At 34.8% G+C, this 17,371-nt stretch overlaps 3 protein-coding genes across 3 annotated transcripts in view; 1 reads left to right on the forward strand and 2 right to left on the reverse strand.

The window, feature by feature from the left end:
* LOC105152740 (D-beta-hydroxybutyrate dehydrogenase, mitochondrial) overlaps positions 1 to 17,371 on the forward strand; it is a 116,423-nt gene that overhangs the window by 19,332 nt on the left and 79,720 nt on the right. The window lies entirely within an intron of this gene.
* Positions 103 to 8,041, reverse strand: LOC105152749 (uncharacterized). Its single transcript, XM_087414675.1, has 2 exons — positions 6,387 to 8,041; positions 103 to 4,472 (listed from the first exon to the last, which is right to left on the reverse strand). Exons 1-2 carry the CDS (start codon positions 6,399 to 6,401, stop codon positions 591 to 593), a joined length of 3,897 nt encoding a protein of 1,298 aa, XP_087270801.1. The 5' UTR covers positions 6,402 to 8,041; the 3' UTR covers positions 103 to 590.
* LOC105152743 (uncharacterized) lies at positions 8,869 to 17,368 on the reverse strand. Its single transcript, XM_011067174.2, is given in 4 exon segments — positions 8,869 to 10,302; positions 11,068 to 12,658; positions 14,810 to 14,840; positions 14,842 to 17,368. Coding segments are annotated over 4 exon segments (2,319 nt in total). The 5' UTR covers positions 14,949 to 17,368; the 3' UTR covers positions 8,869 to 9,712.

Consider the following 17,371-nt stretch of genomic DNA (forward strand, 5'->3'; position numbering starts at 1 on the left):
ATACAAATTATAAGACGTATATATTTTTTGTTTGATTTAATATATATATATATATATATATATATATGTATATATACAGTATTTTTTTCTTACAATGTTGACTGAATTTCCTTTCCCCTCGATCCGAACATTTCGTGCGAGCGCATACGATACTAACGATTAATTTTTCATTTTCCGTATAAAACTTACTTATTGTAATTAAACACTTAGTGCAAACAGCACAATGGCTCGATCTGGCCTTATGCTGCATTTGATAATGCGCAAAGCGGACGAGAAGTCGTCCATTATCGCAAACAGGAGGGTAAACGTACGTACTATTTAATTAATTAGAGTCCTTTCACGAGCAGATTTACACTGGAAAAAGAGTCTGATTTCATCAATTGGAATTCTGATTGAAAATGGACAAATCAAAATTTTTTATTTGAATTTATAGTTGTGTGTGAGATAATCAAAATTCTGATTAATGTAATTAGAATTTTCTGATACGTCCATTTTTAATCAAAAATTTTTCTCAGTGTATTTTTCTCAGATTTTATGCGCAAATCCAGCGAACGCATCGCGTGATTGACGCCTTGCTTTTGATTACAAATTTACGCGGTATCGTTCGCCGAATAGACATTCTCGTTAGCAACCGAAGTAGGCTGCGAAACGATATCGGACTTGTCTATATAATCCCTGAAAGTATTAGCGTAGAACTGTTGCTGTAACCGACGCCTGTCTCTCTCGAAGAATTGTCTTAATTGATTCTTGTTGCGAAAATAGTTCTGCGCGCCTCTATTTGGCAACTGTTTGTTCTTCATTAACATACCAAGAAGATTGTGCATTCTAGGGTGATTGATATCATATTCTGTATTACTTTTCATTTCCCTTAAGATTTTACTAAGGCTTTCCGGTGTCGGCGTGGTGAACGTTGAATAAGAATCAAGAAACGACCGATGCCTAGAGTCGTAGTCGAAGTTTTCAGTATCGAAATCTTTAGGCGGCTTACGTGCGTAAGCATGCGGTCTATCCAGATACATTTCTATATTACTAGCAGATGTTTCTAGTCCATTGGAGCCTTTATTTGATCTCCATTTCCTTGGGCCATTCTTAAATCTCGATCCAGGTCGTTTTTTCTTCATCTGCTTATCGTGGAAGGGAACTTTTGAACGAAATGCATCCGGTCTGGGTGGCGTAAGAAATTCCAAATAGCTATCGTCATTAAAATCATAGTTGGAACTCGCAGCAAAGTTTGTATCTTCCAATTTAGGTTTACGACCAGGTTTAACGGCGCTGTGATAAATATGTATTGGTCCCGCGGGTCGCGTCTTTAGCAAATGTTCCAAAGTCTCCAATAGAGGATCCAATTTTTTTTTACCGCCTGAAGAGTTGGGTACGTCACTTGTGTGTATGTTGTTCTCGCTCTGATGTGCTTCAAGAATGTCTCTATACTTGGACTCCGTTAAGGAAGATTTTAACTTTTGCAATTCATGTTTTAGTTTGGCTAAATCACTCGCTTCGGAATTATTCTGGACCGGAATGTTTGCCGGTCTTCTATCGTTGTTCCACTTCTGCGAGTTGTACATCGTCTTCAAGGATTCTTTGAACATTTCCTCAGCATAATTCTGCAAGTCCGACGTAAGCTTCGGTTTCATGATCAGTTCGGTTTGCCCTGAATGCGGTTTAAAAAAGTTCCCGCCGGGCACGGCGGGCACCAGATTTAAACCTGGCTGAAGGGGTTCGTTTGTTGACAACTTATTGTTAAGAGCATTTTGGTTTTTGATAATGTCAACGTTAGGGACGAAATTGATGGGATTAAATACTGATTCCTGAGACTGCATAAGTTTGAGATCCACTTGCTTAGGTTTGGCTCCAGACTCTGTCAGAGAGTTCATGTAATTGTGCAAAATGGTTTGTGGAGTAGCTGAGGCGATTGTACTGAAAATTGGGATGGGTGTCGTCAAAACAGTAGCCGGATAATGCATCGCTTGATAGGCATTCACATTGAGAGGACTGGGTTTAATGTTTGGATTCACGATTTCTACGGTCTTCGCACCTACATTCGGAAGATGAGCGTTTGCCGCTGCTGCTCCCAGCATATTTAAATTATTAATTGAGTGACTAGTCGTGCTGTCAGCGGCCTGCAACACAATGCCGGACAGTCTACCACCCTTCACTAGTTGCTTATTCATTTGAGCTTGCAGTTCCTGTAAATTCTGTTGAATCGGAATTAGCTGCGTATTCTGACTCTGAACATAATACGAGTTAACATTAGCCGCCTGCTTTTGTCCATTCTGGCCGACGGCTAGACTCGCGGTAGCGAGAAAGTTCCCTCCGGAAGTAGGATATACGTTCTTCTTGCTCTGCATTTCCAAGTTGGCTCTACTTTCTGGCATCGTCGTTTGGCTGGACAGCAGAGTGGGCATTGCCGACGCACTCTGTACCTGTAAATTACCATGATTTATCAAATTCTGACCTTGCAGTCCGTGGGAATTCACCTGGATTTGAGTTCCCTGCAGTGGTGTCTGTAGAAAACTTGGGTACGTCTGAATAGTCGGCTGCGGCAACACGGTGAAGGTCGTTTGTGGTGTTACATTGCTCTGCATACCGTGAACATTCAAGCTCTGCAGCGCCGGGGTCAAGCTCGGCGTGAGGGCAAATACAGGTGTCATAGTGCTCGGAACGTAAGTCGCTCTCAGAGTATTTACGATCTTATTTGGACCGCTCGGATGTGAGAGCAGAACCGTCTGCACGGGATTTTGAAAAGTGTTCTGGCCAACGATGATATCGGGTATTGGCGTGGATACCAGGTTCTTCGATACAGCCAAATTCTGAGTAAGGACTGGCTGAGGCGTACTCAAGAGAGACGTTGTCGTGCTGAATGCACCAATTGGCGCGACGGTAGCGAGATTCTGCAACATAGCATTAGACATGTCGAAACCCTGGCTACCACCTAACGCAGTTGCGTGATCGAAGTTTCCTACGGGCACGAGATTAACAATGTATTTCGGTTTCTCCAGCTGATTCAACTCTATTCCGTTGGACTGAGAGACTTCGAGATTCGGAGATATTTGACTCCACGTGTTGGTATTCTTTGATCCATGAACTTTCTTCGTTTTTGCGCTGGTGACTCTGGAATCGTGTCGAATGTCTTCGATGCTCTCGTCATGGTGATTCGTGCTGGGATCATTGAGCCATGGATTCGCCTTCGTTCTGTGCCGCTGCGATTTTAATTTTGCAGAGTTATACTTGCCCTCATCCGTGTTCTCATTCAATGTATCTCGATGCTCTTTGGAGAGTTGTTTTCTAACGGAATCAGGACGTTTCCGATTTTTTTGCGCTCTCAATCTCAGCCGTTCGATATAATCGGAGTAATCCGTGCTCTCATCTGAGATCTCTTCAGAGTCTTCCGTGCGTTGATAACTACGCTGCCTATTGTTATTGTTGTAAGTATCGTAAGTCTGTAAGTTAGAAAATTCTGAGTTTTTCAAAATTTTCTCATCATTATCAGACTCGTTGTCTTTCAGCTGTCTGCTGAATTTTATTTCCATTTTATGATTACTTGGCTCGGCGACGACAACCGGCTTCATGAATCTATGGTGTGTCCTCGACAATTTCGCGGCATCACCATAAGTTCCGCTATGCGCGAGTTCGTTAGCTTCATAATTCGTCCTTGATGAGGACGGGATCGCTTCTGCATTCTGCTTGGCCGCACTCAGTCCATTGTAGTTCGCAGTATTCTGCTGCTGATAATTATCAACAACTTTCTCCTGCCCGTAAAAAGTTTTCTTTGTATCTTGAGCGTTATTGTAATAGAATTGAGCATAGATATCCGCATCATTGTTTTGTTGCGACTGCCAATCGTAATTACGGGTGTGGTTCTCATATCTCTTTCCCCTCTCGCTGTTCGGACGCCTCGAAAATTTATCGAACTGACTGTCGGTTTCGGTGTTCGCTATGCTGTGCACGTTCTCGTAAAAATCTTGGTAATTAGCTACCGCAGGGGTGTCGTTGTTCACCTTCAGCAACTCGAACTCATTTAGCCTATCGTCCTGCAAATCGAAAGACCTGCGATTCGTCAGTGCTCCAGGTAAACTCAAGAAGATCCTTGCTTCGGAAGAGTATGCTAAGTCCTCTTCCAATTTTTTCACCCTTGAATCGAAACTGTCTTGAGCACTTACGGCTTTCGTCACGTTGCTTTCTTCAGATCTCTCCTGCTCGTAGTCATTGGTCTGTGACGAGTCGAGTTCGTACAAGACGGATGGCGAGACGGATCGTAATACAGGGACAAAGCCGTTAGAATTTTCATAGTGTACCGTTGACGACGATATGCTCGAGAGCTGTTCTTCAAGGTCCTTTGAGTCTTCATTCGGTTTTATAGCGTGTACTACGGTCTCCGAGGCAGTTGCAAGTTGGTCGAAGATCTCTTCATTCTTTAAGTCAGCATCCTCTGAACATCTTATTTGTGGCCAGCCAAGAAATAGCAATATCACCTACGAAAGTTGAGAAATGCTATTAAATTGTGTCTGTGCCAACTTTCAAATCGTTTGTCTAAATAATTAAATGATTAATAATAAATTTAGTAAATTTAAATGACAATATTATATCATTTTTATATCATTTGACATATAAAGTTAAATGTAAAATAAAACGTATAAAATAAAAATTAAAAGAATGTAAAAGAACTTGAGACGATACAACAAAAAATTTTATAAAAATATTATATGTTTTTATAAAACTGAATTAATTTATTAATTAAAAATTAAAATTTTATTGTAAGACGTAAATGCATGATAAAATTATAATATAATTAGCTGATAATAATATATAAATATAGTAGAGAGCGCTATATAGGTGATAATATAATTATTCTTCTTGGTAATAATATAATTAAACTGATAATAAACATAAAAAGAATCACAATTATTGTAGAAGTATGAGATCTGGAAGATACATTTTATATATGTTTTTAATTATAAGTCTTGCTAAAGAAGAAAGCAGATATGCATTGCAAAGTTTGGATAGCCGTTTCATGATAGTAAGCAGTGTTAATTGCCGTTTTGTCAAGGAGATGACCTAGAAAAGAAAAGCAGACTGGAAAAGTAAAATGCGTGTGCAGTAGAAATAAGGACTGGATGTGCAAGGAAGCAAATCTTTGTGGACTTTCTCACTGATTTATGGTCATTTGAGTTATTATTTGACAATGACTCCCATATTGGTGCCATCGTTAATGTAATAATTTTGAGCGATAAAAAAGAATTTCCAAAGCTCGAAGTGCACGTTGTATCACATAAATGATTTTTTTCCATAAGATGCAAAAATCCGAGCAGCTAACCATATAGCTTATCCGTTTAGAGAGTGTCGGTGAAAAGTAATTGTAGAGAAAACAGTGCCAATTTAAACTATTCTTTATGCCTATCGTTAAACAAGTCGGTCGAAGTTGTCGATCGAAATATAACGTCGTTAATATGCACATCTTTATTTAGAAATAATTTTGTATCTCTCAATTAGGTTTTATTAAAACATTTAAAAATAATATGTGTGCATTAATAACATTTTTAATGCAAATTTTACATTTTATTCTTTGCTATTATAATAAACAATATGTATATTAAAATAGAAACGTGCAACAAAAAAATAATTCTTCTAATAGTTTTTAATTTAATATAAACTTTAAATAACAATTTTTTATACAAATCATTTGGAAAAATATATTTAGTTTGCATATTTAATACGACACATTTTATAAAAAAATTTATATGACAGAATAATCAAAGAAGATACAATTTAAAACGTATATATTAATATAATGCAATAATGAAGTAAAAAATAATTTAATTATTTAAATGTAAAATACAATATATAAAATAAATATATAAAAGAATATATGTTGTATATATTATTTATATAGTGTCTTTTATAGCAATTTACTTTTTATAAATTTTGTAATATATGTAACTTTGTCATTAAAAATCTATAAAATATATGATACTGGTAATAAAAAAATTCCGAACAAAAAAATAAATTGCTTGAAGGAAAGAAATCAAGGATAGAAAAGAAAAAAGATAAAATATGTTTACATGCTCTTTTTCTCTATATATCACTTTTTCTATATGAGAGAGAGAGAGAGAGAGAGAGAGAGAGAGAGAAATACATTATATTAGATAAATATTTTCTTAGAAAAAGTTCTACATCACGTGTAAGGAAAAAAATCTGTCACTCAAATTAGAAACAGTAATGCGACATTGCATTTAATATTCCGTCTTATCAATTTATGTCACAGTTAATATATTTCGTTTCTATATCAAAAGTTTTTATTCACACCAAAAATCAAACGACAAATTTTGTTTTTTTATCGCACAAATGAACTTCACACTTTCACAAAGTACTCTTATCTAAGTACTTACATAATAAAAAATCATTTTTATTGAAATTATTTTTAAGATTCCTCCAGAAATGAAACATTAAATAAAAAGGAGATTCATGTGCCACACTGTACTATGCGTTCACATTGATAACGATCATTCGCTCCCGTATCCTCGCCTCGTAATAATCTCAAGAAACGCGCGTGGTGAACCTCCACGCGAGAACTGAGCCACATAGTAGATACGCGATTTTCTTTATACAGTCCGGCGACTAAGAGAAAAATATCGTTCTAAATATTATCCTGTATAGCACACAGCCGCAGAGAATACTTTCATTCGCGACACGCGAGTGCGCCTGGAGAAATATTGTCCGGCGTAGCATCGTAGTTGTCATCCCATCACGTAGAATTCTAGCAACAATGATAGCAATTATATGGAAATGGAGAGAGGGCATACTCACGGTATACGAAAAATGATCTCAATTGAAATAAAAATCGTTTTATGTCAAGTTCCGAGATATTGATCGCGGAATGTTATGAAAAGAACAGGCGATCGCTATTTTTCTATAAATGCATTGCAAAATATTTATTTATAACCAACAGGATGGCATCAATTATAAAATAAATAAGTAGGAGAGATTTGAAGAAATTCTAGGTCTCTCTGTAGAATATTATTATTTTATCTATTGGAAACCGCATTGGGAACATCAATCCGAATGCACATCACTTTCGGCGCTTTACAATTTCCTGCGGTTCTTGTTGTCTCTGATCGACGGGATCGGATCCTAGGTATCTCTCGCCAGTACTTTTTCCGCCGTAATTTTACGCGCTCTAGAACACACGCGTTATACCTGATGAGTCTACTCCTCCCGATGCGCGCCGTGGAAACGAAGGTGCACGTCCGTGTGTAATGAACACGAGCCGATCTCCTGCCTGTATGCGGAGTCTTTCGCGCTCGTGCTCGAACGTTCAGCAGTTTAATGCATCGCGCCTAATTGCCGTGCCGTAATTGCCGTAGATGCAACGCAGATATATCGTCGGAACCTGTCTGTTGTGAAAACGTAGAATTAACAATGAAGCTGGAGCAGGCTTAAGTTCTTTTTTTACGCGCCTGCCAGATAATTAACGTTAATTGAGGTTCAACGGCATCGGTCAACATTGATGCGTATCTTCACGCGCCGGTATCTTTTTATTAATAATTTTGAATTATTATATTATTATTATATTTCTCTCGGATGGCACCGGCGTTTATGCATTGTTCATATCGAGTAAACGCATAATAGCGCTTGATTGCCGCTTAATGTGTGTAGATTAATAGCTATTCTAAAACGAAAACTTTTACTTTACTTATGCGTATAACGCACTTATACGGTCTTTGCAATAAGTATAAAAATTGACGTAAATGTTCTATGTCTAATAAAATAAACAAATTTTAATATTTTGTTATCCTTTGATTCTTATTATCATTTTCTTTTCCAAGAAAATACAATAAATTGAAGGTGCTTTGTACTTATAATCAAAGCTGTATGTAATTAGTGGGAAAAGTTAATAAATACTCTTCTAATGTATGTTTACTAGCTTTTTCCAGTAATCAAACGATACGTTGCTCATATAATGTAATATACAGGATATCTTAGAATTGCTTTTTAATCATTGCTTCTATGGTCTATGGAATATAGGAAAAATAAATAGACATAAATATTTATATATATATATATATATATATGAATATAGGAAAAGTGAAAGAAAGATTCTTTTTGGGAGGGAGGGGGGGGGGGATGTTCAAGGAACAACTTTCACAACTACTTAATTTTTAGCATTGCTCATCTTAGCTAAGATAAATAAAATAAAATTTTATTGAAGCAGAATTTATTTATGCAGGATTTATTAAAGAATAATCTTGTCATGTCTATCCATTGCAATTCTTGATTTTAATGGTCAATTGGTCGACAATTGAACAATACCTTAATTAAAATTGATTTAATTTATGTCAAAAATTTATTGTATTAAATATTGGTTAATTCTTGAAAATATGTTTCATTTTTTTTGTGGACTACTATTTAACTTTACAATGTAACAATGAAAACATTCAAGTCGTTTCCAAAATTTTAAGTGAGGAAAAAATCAAAGAATATTATGAAATCATGATCAAAAATGGATCAAAGTAGAAACTACATCCTAGAGGTTATTATAATTTATACAATAGATGATTTTTTTTTTTACCTACGATCACTATTATATAGCTTCCTACTTTCGATTGACTTTCACATGCAACTATATTTATTTTTAAGTGAATATATTATCATACATTTAAAAGAAAAAGATTTTTATTAGTGAAGTTTACCACAAAATTTTATAGAATTACTAATTTTATAGAACTACTAATTTTTATAGGGAATAAACAAAATGTGACTGCCAAAAATCTTGATGAAAAGTACAAAATAAAAAAGTTTATGTCTTTTAGAAATAATTGATTTACATAGAAATTTCAGGCAAAAATAATATAAATCTAATTTATATACAAATTTGTTTCTTATTTGTTTATTTTATTAGCTTATAATAATGCAGTATACAAGTTGTGATTATCTTAAATCATGTACAAGGACTATGATTTATATATATAAGGTACCTTTTCGAAGTGTGGAAGTTTGACTGATTTTTCGTAGGTGCGTTCTCAAAGCAAAAGTTATATGCTTTGCTTACTACCGCTTTCCCGAGAACGGCAAAAAAATTTATTAATACTAAACTTTGCATGTTCTCAGCAAATCAGTAGCGCAGGTACGTTTGTATGTATTATATTATAATACATTGCACAATCCCACATAAATACTATCGTATCACTAACGCCCGATTATTATTATTATCTCGCTTAAATCGGTTCATGGCACAAAAATTTCATTCTCTGTGAAGTGCCAAATAATGTACATTGTAATTATTTAATGCTTAAAAATAGAGAATATGCAAAGGAAAAAAAAATTGTTTTTCATATGAAAACTTTCGTATTCCGGATTTTACATTGTCGCTAGTTAATGTCACATTAATCAATCATTTTAGCTTAACTTTGGTGTTCTATTGTATTATCGGTTATTTTTCTTACGATATATAACATTTTATATTATCGCAATATTCTTTAAACTTAAATGAAAATGTGCGTTTTATCTTACAAGTTTTCGTTTTTATGAATTTATATCAAAATTTTTAATCCCCGAATATTTTTTATTCCTTTAATAACATACCTTGAAATAGATATTTCGATCTGACAATAAATATATTTTATATTTTATCAGAATGTATTTTGAAAAACCGAATTTATAGAACACAAAAGTCAAGGGATATATCCACTGTCTATTGTTTACAAGCGATATCGTTCTAAAGTCTATGATTTGCGAGTCTTGTATCAATTGGATCTTCTATGATCTGCACACTTTTCACTTTCGGTCGGGCCGCCGTACGCTCGCCATATTTTCCATTTAAAGGATTTTTTTCGCCATCCAGATTGCTCGTTTCGTAACTCGACTTGCCGAAGTAGGATTCTGTAGGATTGCCGATCAAGTCCTGATCATTTAATGTCAATCGTGCTAGTTCGCGCAGAGGACTGGTGGAGAACGAACTTTGATCCTTCGGAGATTGATCGTCACCGAGATCGTAATTGGACTGTTGTGCTAATTCTTCAATACTTTTGGCATATTGAACGAGATATTGTTGCAACAAGGCTTTCAAGTTCATGTTTGGCGTTGCCTTGCGTTGTATAGGTGGCACACCATCCACTCTTAGAATAATTACGGGTATCAACGAGCTTCCGGCTTGCACGAAGGTCGGCTGCACATTGAGAATAGATGCAGGATTCTTGATATACTGCGAGATAGACGGATTGTAATTCAATAAATCCGAGTACTGTAGATTCGAGTAGCTGTCCAGATTCTTGTCTCCTATGTTCTTTTTAGCCAAATTGCTGTCAGCTAGGAAAATAATTCTCAAGTAATCGCACGATCACGACATATACACTGTCGTGTAGTAAAAGTTTTTGATATTTTTTACTATAATTGTGTGATAATAATTATGGCTAAAAGCTCTAGTTTTACAGTTATTACTACTATAATGTCAATAATAATATTTATCACAGCTCTACAAAAAATTAATAATAATTACATTAATAATAAATACATTAATAGTAATTACTTTAAATACGAAGCGCCACTACGGTCTGAATGTTAAGATGTTGAACTATTATATATTATATATTCATATAAATGAATTAATTTCAGAAATGATAATTGCGTGCCGATATGGCACGCAATTATCTGATATATTAATAATCCCCCCAAATTTAATTTAAAAAAACTGTAATAAACTTATTGTGAAAAATATTGCCTCGGCCGGGAGTCGAACCCGGATCTCTTACATTTCGTGCGAGTGTCCTAAGCTTTTAGACTACCGAGACAAGAAATCCAACAACCATATCGGTCCGCAATTATCATTTCTGAAATTAATTCATTTTTATATGAATATATGTATATATATATATATATCAATGTCTTAACATTCAGACCGTGTAATGGCGCTTCGTATTTAAAATAATGTATTTAAAATAATGTATTTAACATAAATGATCTTGTTTGCAATCTTATTGTTAATAATAATTGGTGAAAATTTTTAATTATAGTTAAATTATGCAATCATTTTTTCACTAATATATCTCGATAAAGTATAAAGTATCAGCTTACCTGATGAAGTGAAAAGTTTGATAGGTTTCGCATTCTTCTCCGCGTTGTTAACGTATTCCGGATTCGGACTGTTCACCATGTATTTCGAGATCGATCCCAACGTTTCGTATCGATTCTTCGGACTTTTCCCGGTTGACTTGAAAGGATTCCTTGGCGACAGAGTTGTCGAGGGGACTGAATATATGGGCGAAACTCCGCTGCCAGCTTTGACTTGCGAAGCTGTCTGCTTATGGTTAATGAAATTTTGGTAGCCCAGTCGAAACGCTTGCTGCTGCTGCTGTAGGCGAGATAGGGAATTGGACGAGATGAACGGGATTCTTGAACTGGAGGATTCCGGCGCCAACGGGAACTGCACTGGGCCCTGTGACATCACGCTGCTCTCCGTAGAAGCAGATTCATAGACCTGCGAGGCGTCCTTAGCTGCCTGTAATGCGGCCAATGATGGGTATTCGGAGTAAGTCTCGTACGTCTTAGGCGGCTCGTCGGACACTCTGCCGTCTGGATATTTCCAGAATATCTTGTTTTCGTATCTGACACCGTTTTCCATTGTGTATCGGGGCAAATTGGAGAACGGTCTAGCGTCTTTCGAGTAACTAGACGCATCGTCGGACCCGGGAGTCGAAGATACCACCGTGTTCAAATCTGGTCGTGCGTAATCACGAGAATTTAGATCCGAGAAAGCAGCAATCTCATGGGGACTGGACGTCGAGGATTTTGTTGCACCTTGCTTCGGTCTGGAGTAACTCTGTATGTTTATTGTGTGCTGAGAATTCTGTCCCAGATATCTTTGGATGTACGACGACGGATTCGGAGTGACATAAGCATATCGACTTGAACTGGAGGCTATATAACTTCGTGGATCTTGAGTGACGTAACCCAATGTTATTGCTTCCGCAGGACCAAACGTCAAAGATTGCGGCGTTGTAGACGCGTATACACCGTCCTGAGAATCTACATTCGTGTACGCATCAACGGAGGGTCTGGCGATCGGCGTGAATTCTTGATAAGATTCAGAATCGGATGTCTTCATCAATTTCGTTCGTAGTCCAAATACCTGTGGTGATTTTGTCATGGAATTATAATACCGATAGTTCGATCCTGTCAAAGCACGGGATCCCTGTTGTTCAAAATCGATTGAGCCAGAAATCGGTTTCCGATTGCTCGGCGGTACCTTTTCAATTATGGTCCTCGGAAGAAACGGGCTGATGGATTCTTCTATGCTCACTGTGGTTCCGGTCTTTCCCGCGGGAAAGTAATAATTGTACTTTCGTGGAGCAAGCAGGGAATTCCGATCGAAACCGTAATTTCCGAGACCGTTATTCACGGTGCGTTTTGACTTCTCATCGGTCGCATTATCTTCGATTGTACCGTTATCAAAGTCTAAAAGTATTATAGGTGGTAGGATTGGTAGCATTTCCTCAACATTTTCCCTTTGCTTCTCTTCCTCTTCCTTTCTTCTCTCGGCGTCTGGAACATCGGCAGCATCATCAGTAATAGGACGTTCGATGCTGTCCGAGTCGTTCACCTTGATCTCTCTACTTCCGGTAATCTCCGTATTGCAGAGTCCGTGTATCAATAGGAATGTGGCGATCTGAAAGTCAGGGGCATGTGTAAGAAATCGCACCAGATGCGATGTAACAATGTGTTGGTCATCGATCTCCGGCAAAGGAGATCTCACTTTCACTTCCCTTCTCTGTTTAGCGAGTATATATGATTGGGACCGAAGAAATACCGGTTGAATTATTTTGGATTCAATTTTCTCCGTAATAATATACAAAAAGAATGTGTAATTAATTAGATATTACTTTTATGTTTTATGAAAATATTGTCGAAATAATAATCTGGTTATAATATGTAATTACAAAAATAACGATCGCATAATGTCATCTAGAAGGAAAGCGAAGCTAAAGATATGGAGAGATATTCCTGTAGGGTCAGAGTCAAGTGTGTCGGTCAATAGCATAACGGGTTTCATTCGTTGCACACTTGCGATTTTCACCGCTTTCTTTAGGTAAACGTCACAATATATAGATAACGATAGCAGAAAATATTGCTTTCCATTTGTGCAATAAAAAGTCGTAAAGAATTTACTATAACCTTAAAAGCTGGATATACAATATATTAAATTACTTAATCATTTATGTTGAAATATTTAATCTGTTGTAATATTATTTGTATTTAAATAATTAATATTAATGGAATCATAGATATACTTAACTTATGTATCTATAAAGACAATATTAAAATAATTTATAATATTACAATTTAGAAAATATATAAAAATTAAAAATATCAAATTAGAAATCAACTAAATGTAAATTTCAAATACTGCAAATAAAATGAATAATTTATATATTTATGCTTTTCGCAAAATTATTCATACTTTAATTAAAGCGTATGTAAATTAAGTATATCTATAAGTAGCGATATATATTTAAATTTAATCGATCTGATTTTTTTCTGTTTTCCTGAACTAAACATACGACTGCTCTCAAAGTACAATTCTGACATTAATAACGCAATAAATATTCAGCATGCGACACGTGATGAAAATAGATGCGTGTGCAGCGTGTCGAATGTGATCACCGCGGTCGGTCGTCAGCTCGTCAATCAACTCAAAATTGGTGACAAAGATGTAAAAATGTGAGCGGTGTGTCGCAATTGAAGAGATGTCAAATTTCACGCCGATCTCGCCGAACATCCACATTACGTCGTTGGCGCGAAACGCGTAGTGTTACCTAATGCCAAAAAGTGCGTTCGCGAATCGAAAGAAACGTTGCGTGCAGATGAGATGCGTGGCTCATCCTCCTTGCTGACTTTCACTGGCTTACTCAAGAGCATCTGCTGTAGCTACTTTATCACCGCCTCTTCGCGTATGGACCGTGATCAGAAAAAAATTTGTGGCACTTTCACCGCAATTACGTCCGATCGAGTCCAGGAAACATTTATTCGACCACATATAAAAAAAAGAAAATTTTTTGCAACTGACGCGCCGAAAAATGGCACGATTAATGCTTTTCCGTTAAAATATTTTTCACGGATTTTCGATTTTAAAGCTTCGGTCGGATTATTAAATTTGAACAGCTGTAACCACGAGATTTTACGCGCAATCAATTCCTACCGATAATATGTTATTCGTGACTGGAGTCAACACGCGATTGTTAGCTTCGCAATTACGTATAACTGTGTCAGTGACATTTATCGCAATTACTGCCATTTTATTATTAAAATTATAAAGTTGTTATTTAAGATTATAGTACAGGACGTTAATGTCATACATGCAAAAATTGTTAGTATCTATATCTTTGCTTAATTATACAGAATCAAAGGAATAAATAAAAGTTACAAAAATATAGAAAAACATGAAAATTTATTATTTTTTCTTAATATATTTTTTTACATCAAAATGTTAATAAAATTGAAGATGATATAACAGTTATATCTTTCTCTATAAAAAAATGTATCATTGATAAAGATAGCTAACAGAAAATTAAAAATAAATTTTTTTATTTGAATTAAAATAAATTTTAATTTTACAACTTTATAATGAGTATTACAGAGAAATCGAAATATGTAAACGATGTTTCTATTAAATTTAATTTTTAATTTTGTAACAGAATGTAATATATATTATATATAATAAATATTAATCATGTCATTACTTAATAAAATGGAAGAGGAAATTGAGGAAAACAAAGACACAGCGTTAAATATGTAAAACAATTTTGAATTAAGTACTTACGTAGAATCTAGCGAAACTCATGACGACCTTAACCTGCTAGCTTGGCGGACTTGTCGTGTATGTTTGGTACTGATGAAGCTGAGGCCAGAACATCCCACCTTATATGCCCTCGCTCCTGGTGTGAGAAGGACACCATCATTATAGTTTCACCACAGCGAAACGAATGTTATTCGCGTTCGATACGGGAAGACACCTGCCAGTAGCGTAGTCTGACAGATCGATATATTGATCATGCGAACTTTTTTTATTCTTTTTGCGATACGTTAAATAAACATAAATTTCTATAAATAGACTAACCAGGAAGTTTGTATATTAAAATAAAGAATGTATATCGGAGAACTAGATGCTATAAATTTTTTGCTACAGTAAAAAGTGAAGCTACAATTCATAATTTCATGTGAAATAGAATTTTAGTGATTTTTTAAAAACTTATATAATTTATAATAATTTATATTAAGTTTATTTAACACGTTTTACTCATAAAGGTGACGCGGTCAATAATACCGTCAGTATTAGCAAATACTAACAATATTATTGACAATATAGTTAACATTGATGGATTGACGTAGAATACTCTGACTTAGATTTTGATTTTCGAGCATCAGTATCTCTTTATTAGAATCCATGTTACAGTGTAATAAATAGATTATACGTGATATTCTGTGATATGGAAAACTAAAGTGAAATATATTGTCAATAATACTGATCGTGTAAGGTTGTAAAAATACTAGAAATATTGATGCATACTATTAGTATTACTGATTCAATATTATTGATCAGTATTATTGATCTTGTAGGGGTCATCTTAAGAAAATATTATAATGATTTCGAAGGCATGATGCACAAAGTACACATAGTCGCTTTTACTTCCATTTAAACAAATCACGGAACATATATCGATAGAAGATTCCAGTAAATTATACATTCACAGAAAAAGAAAGCGCATAATGACACTAATAACAAAGTAGCAGCCAGAATTTCAAACAGTTAAGTTTGCGTGCCTACACCGTTGAGTTCATCTCTAACAGCTTTCTCGTGTGGACTGTTAATACATCGCACTCACATAAATACTTGCATATGCTTGTAGGTTTCTTGACATAAGATGTACCTTCATCATTTCCTCTCGACTGTCTAGCGCAGTCTATCTGAATGCGCAACATAAATACCAGTATATCATAAATACCAGTATACAGAATATTTATATAATCTGCTACTCTTGTACGAGCTTATTGCTGTTAACCGATAAATAATTTTGTCGTGTCCGCGTACTTAATGGAGGAATTAGTAAAACTTGTGTAATAATGTCGTATCATAAGTAATATATATTACTGTTTTCGTAATAGTAGAAAGAAGACAAGATCGTGGCCTTGTCATCTACCAATGGCTTCTTCAAAATCTTCTATTGCGCGAATTAATCACTCGATCATTTACCTTCTTAATAGTGAAATTCTTTTTAGATGTTATGAACGTTATGTTCCATATTTTAGAGATCCTGTAATATATTTAACAATCTTTGTTTGATTATATATTGATTATAGTTCTATGTTATAAAATACAAATAATATTTATGGAAGAAATTATATTAAGATAAAGAAGATTAAATATAAAAAAAATTACATTAAAAATTTGTTTTATGATATTAACAGATTTAACTGATTCTTAAATTAGAGATGTGTGAGGATCTGAAAATATCGGGAACCCGATGATTAAGATGGGCCGAGAAGACATCGGATTGAGTCGGGTTGGATAAAAATTTCGAGGTTCTCGAAAGTATCGAGATTCGAAAGTATCGAAGATGTTCGGAATTCTCGACAGAGTCAAGATTTCCGAAAATGTCCAGGATTTCCGAGAGAGTTGAGATTCTCGATAAAGTCGAAGTTTTCGAAAGAATTTATATTCTCAACAAAATGTCAACAACTCGATTACTACTTAGAGTCGCTTTAATAAAGACTTAACGACAAATTCTATATTTGTGCTTGATAGTTACAATTACAAAAAACATTACAAAATTTTTATTAAAATGAGTCTCGAAACGATAATCGAATTTTCGAGAAAAGCAACAGACTTGAGAATATTGAATTCATCAGGAATTTCGATTCTTTCGAGACTCAGAAGTCCTGAACATTCTCAGGAATCCCAAAAACTTCGGGAATCTGACCCGATCTCGATAAAAAATTCTCGTCCCGATTCAACCCGATCTATTCGGGTTCTCACACACCTCTATTACATATGTAACTTTGCATTTAATAAATTAAACATAGAAATATATTAAATGCAAGAATTAAGTATAAGAATTAAATATACAATAGAAAAACAGAAATATAAGAATATCTTAATTTTTTAAATAATTCTTTATAAAATTTCATATAAAATGTTAAAAAGAATATTATTCACAAGTAAATAATGTCAGAAAAATATATTATATTATTATTAAAAATTGTATTTATATAAATTTTTAACTTTTATTATGTGCGATAAACGGTGATAATGTACAAGAAATAATTATTACTTTAAATAAAAAATATTTTTTGTGAAATTATATTATAATTATGTAAAATAATT

This window comes from Acromyrmex echinatior, chromosome 16 (genome assembly GCF_024713525.1).
Source record: "Acromyrmex echinatior isolate Ae372 chromosome 16, ASM2471352v2, whole genome shotgun sequence".
In the NCBI taxonomy this organism is placed as follows: Eukaryota; Metazoa; Arthropoda; class Insecta; order Hymenoptera; family Formicidae; genus Acromyrmex; species Acromyrmex echinatior.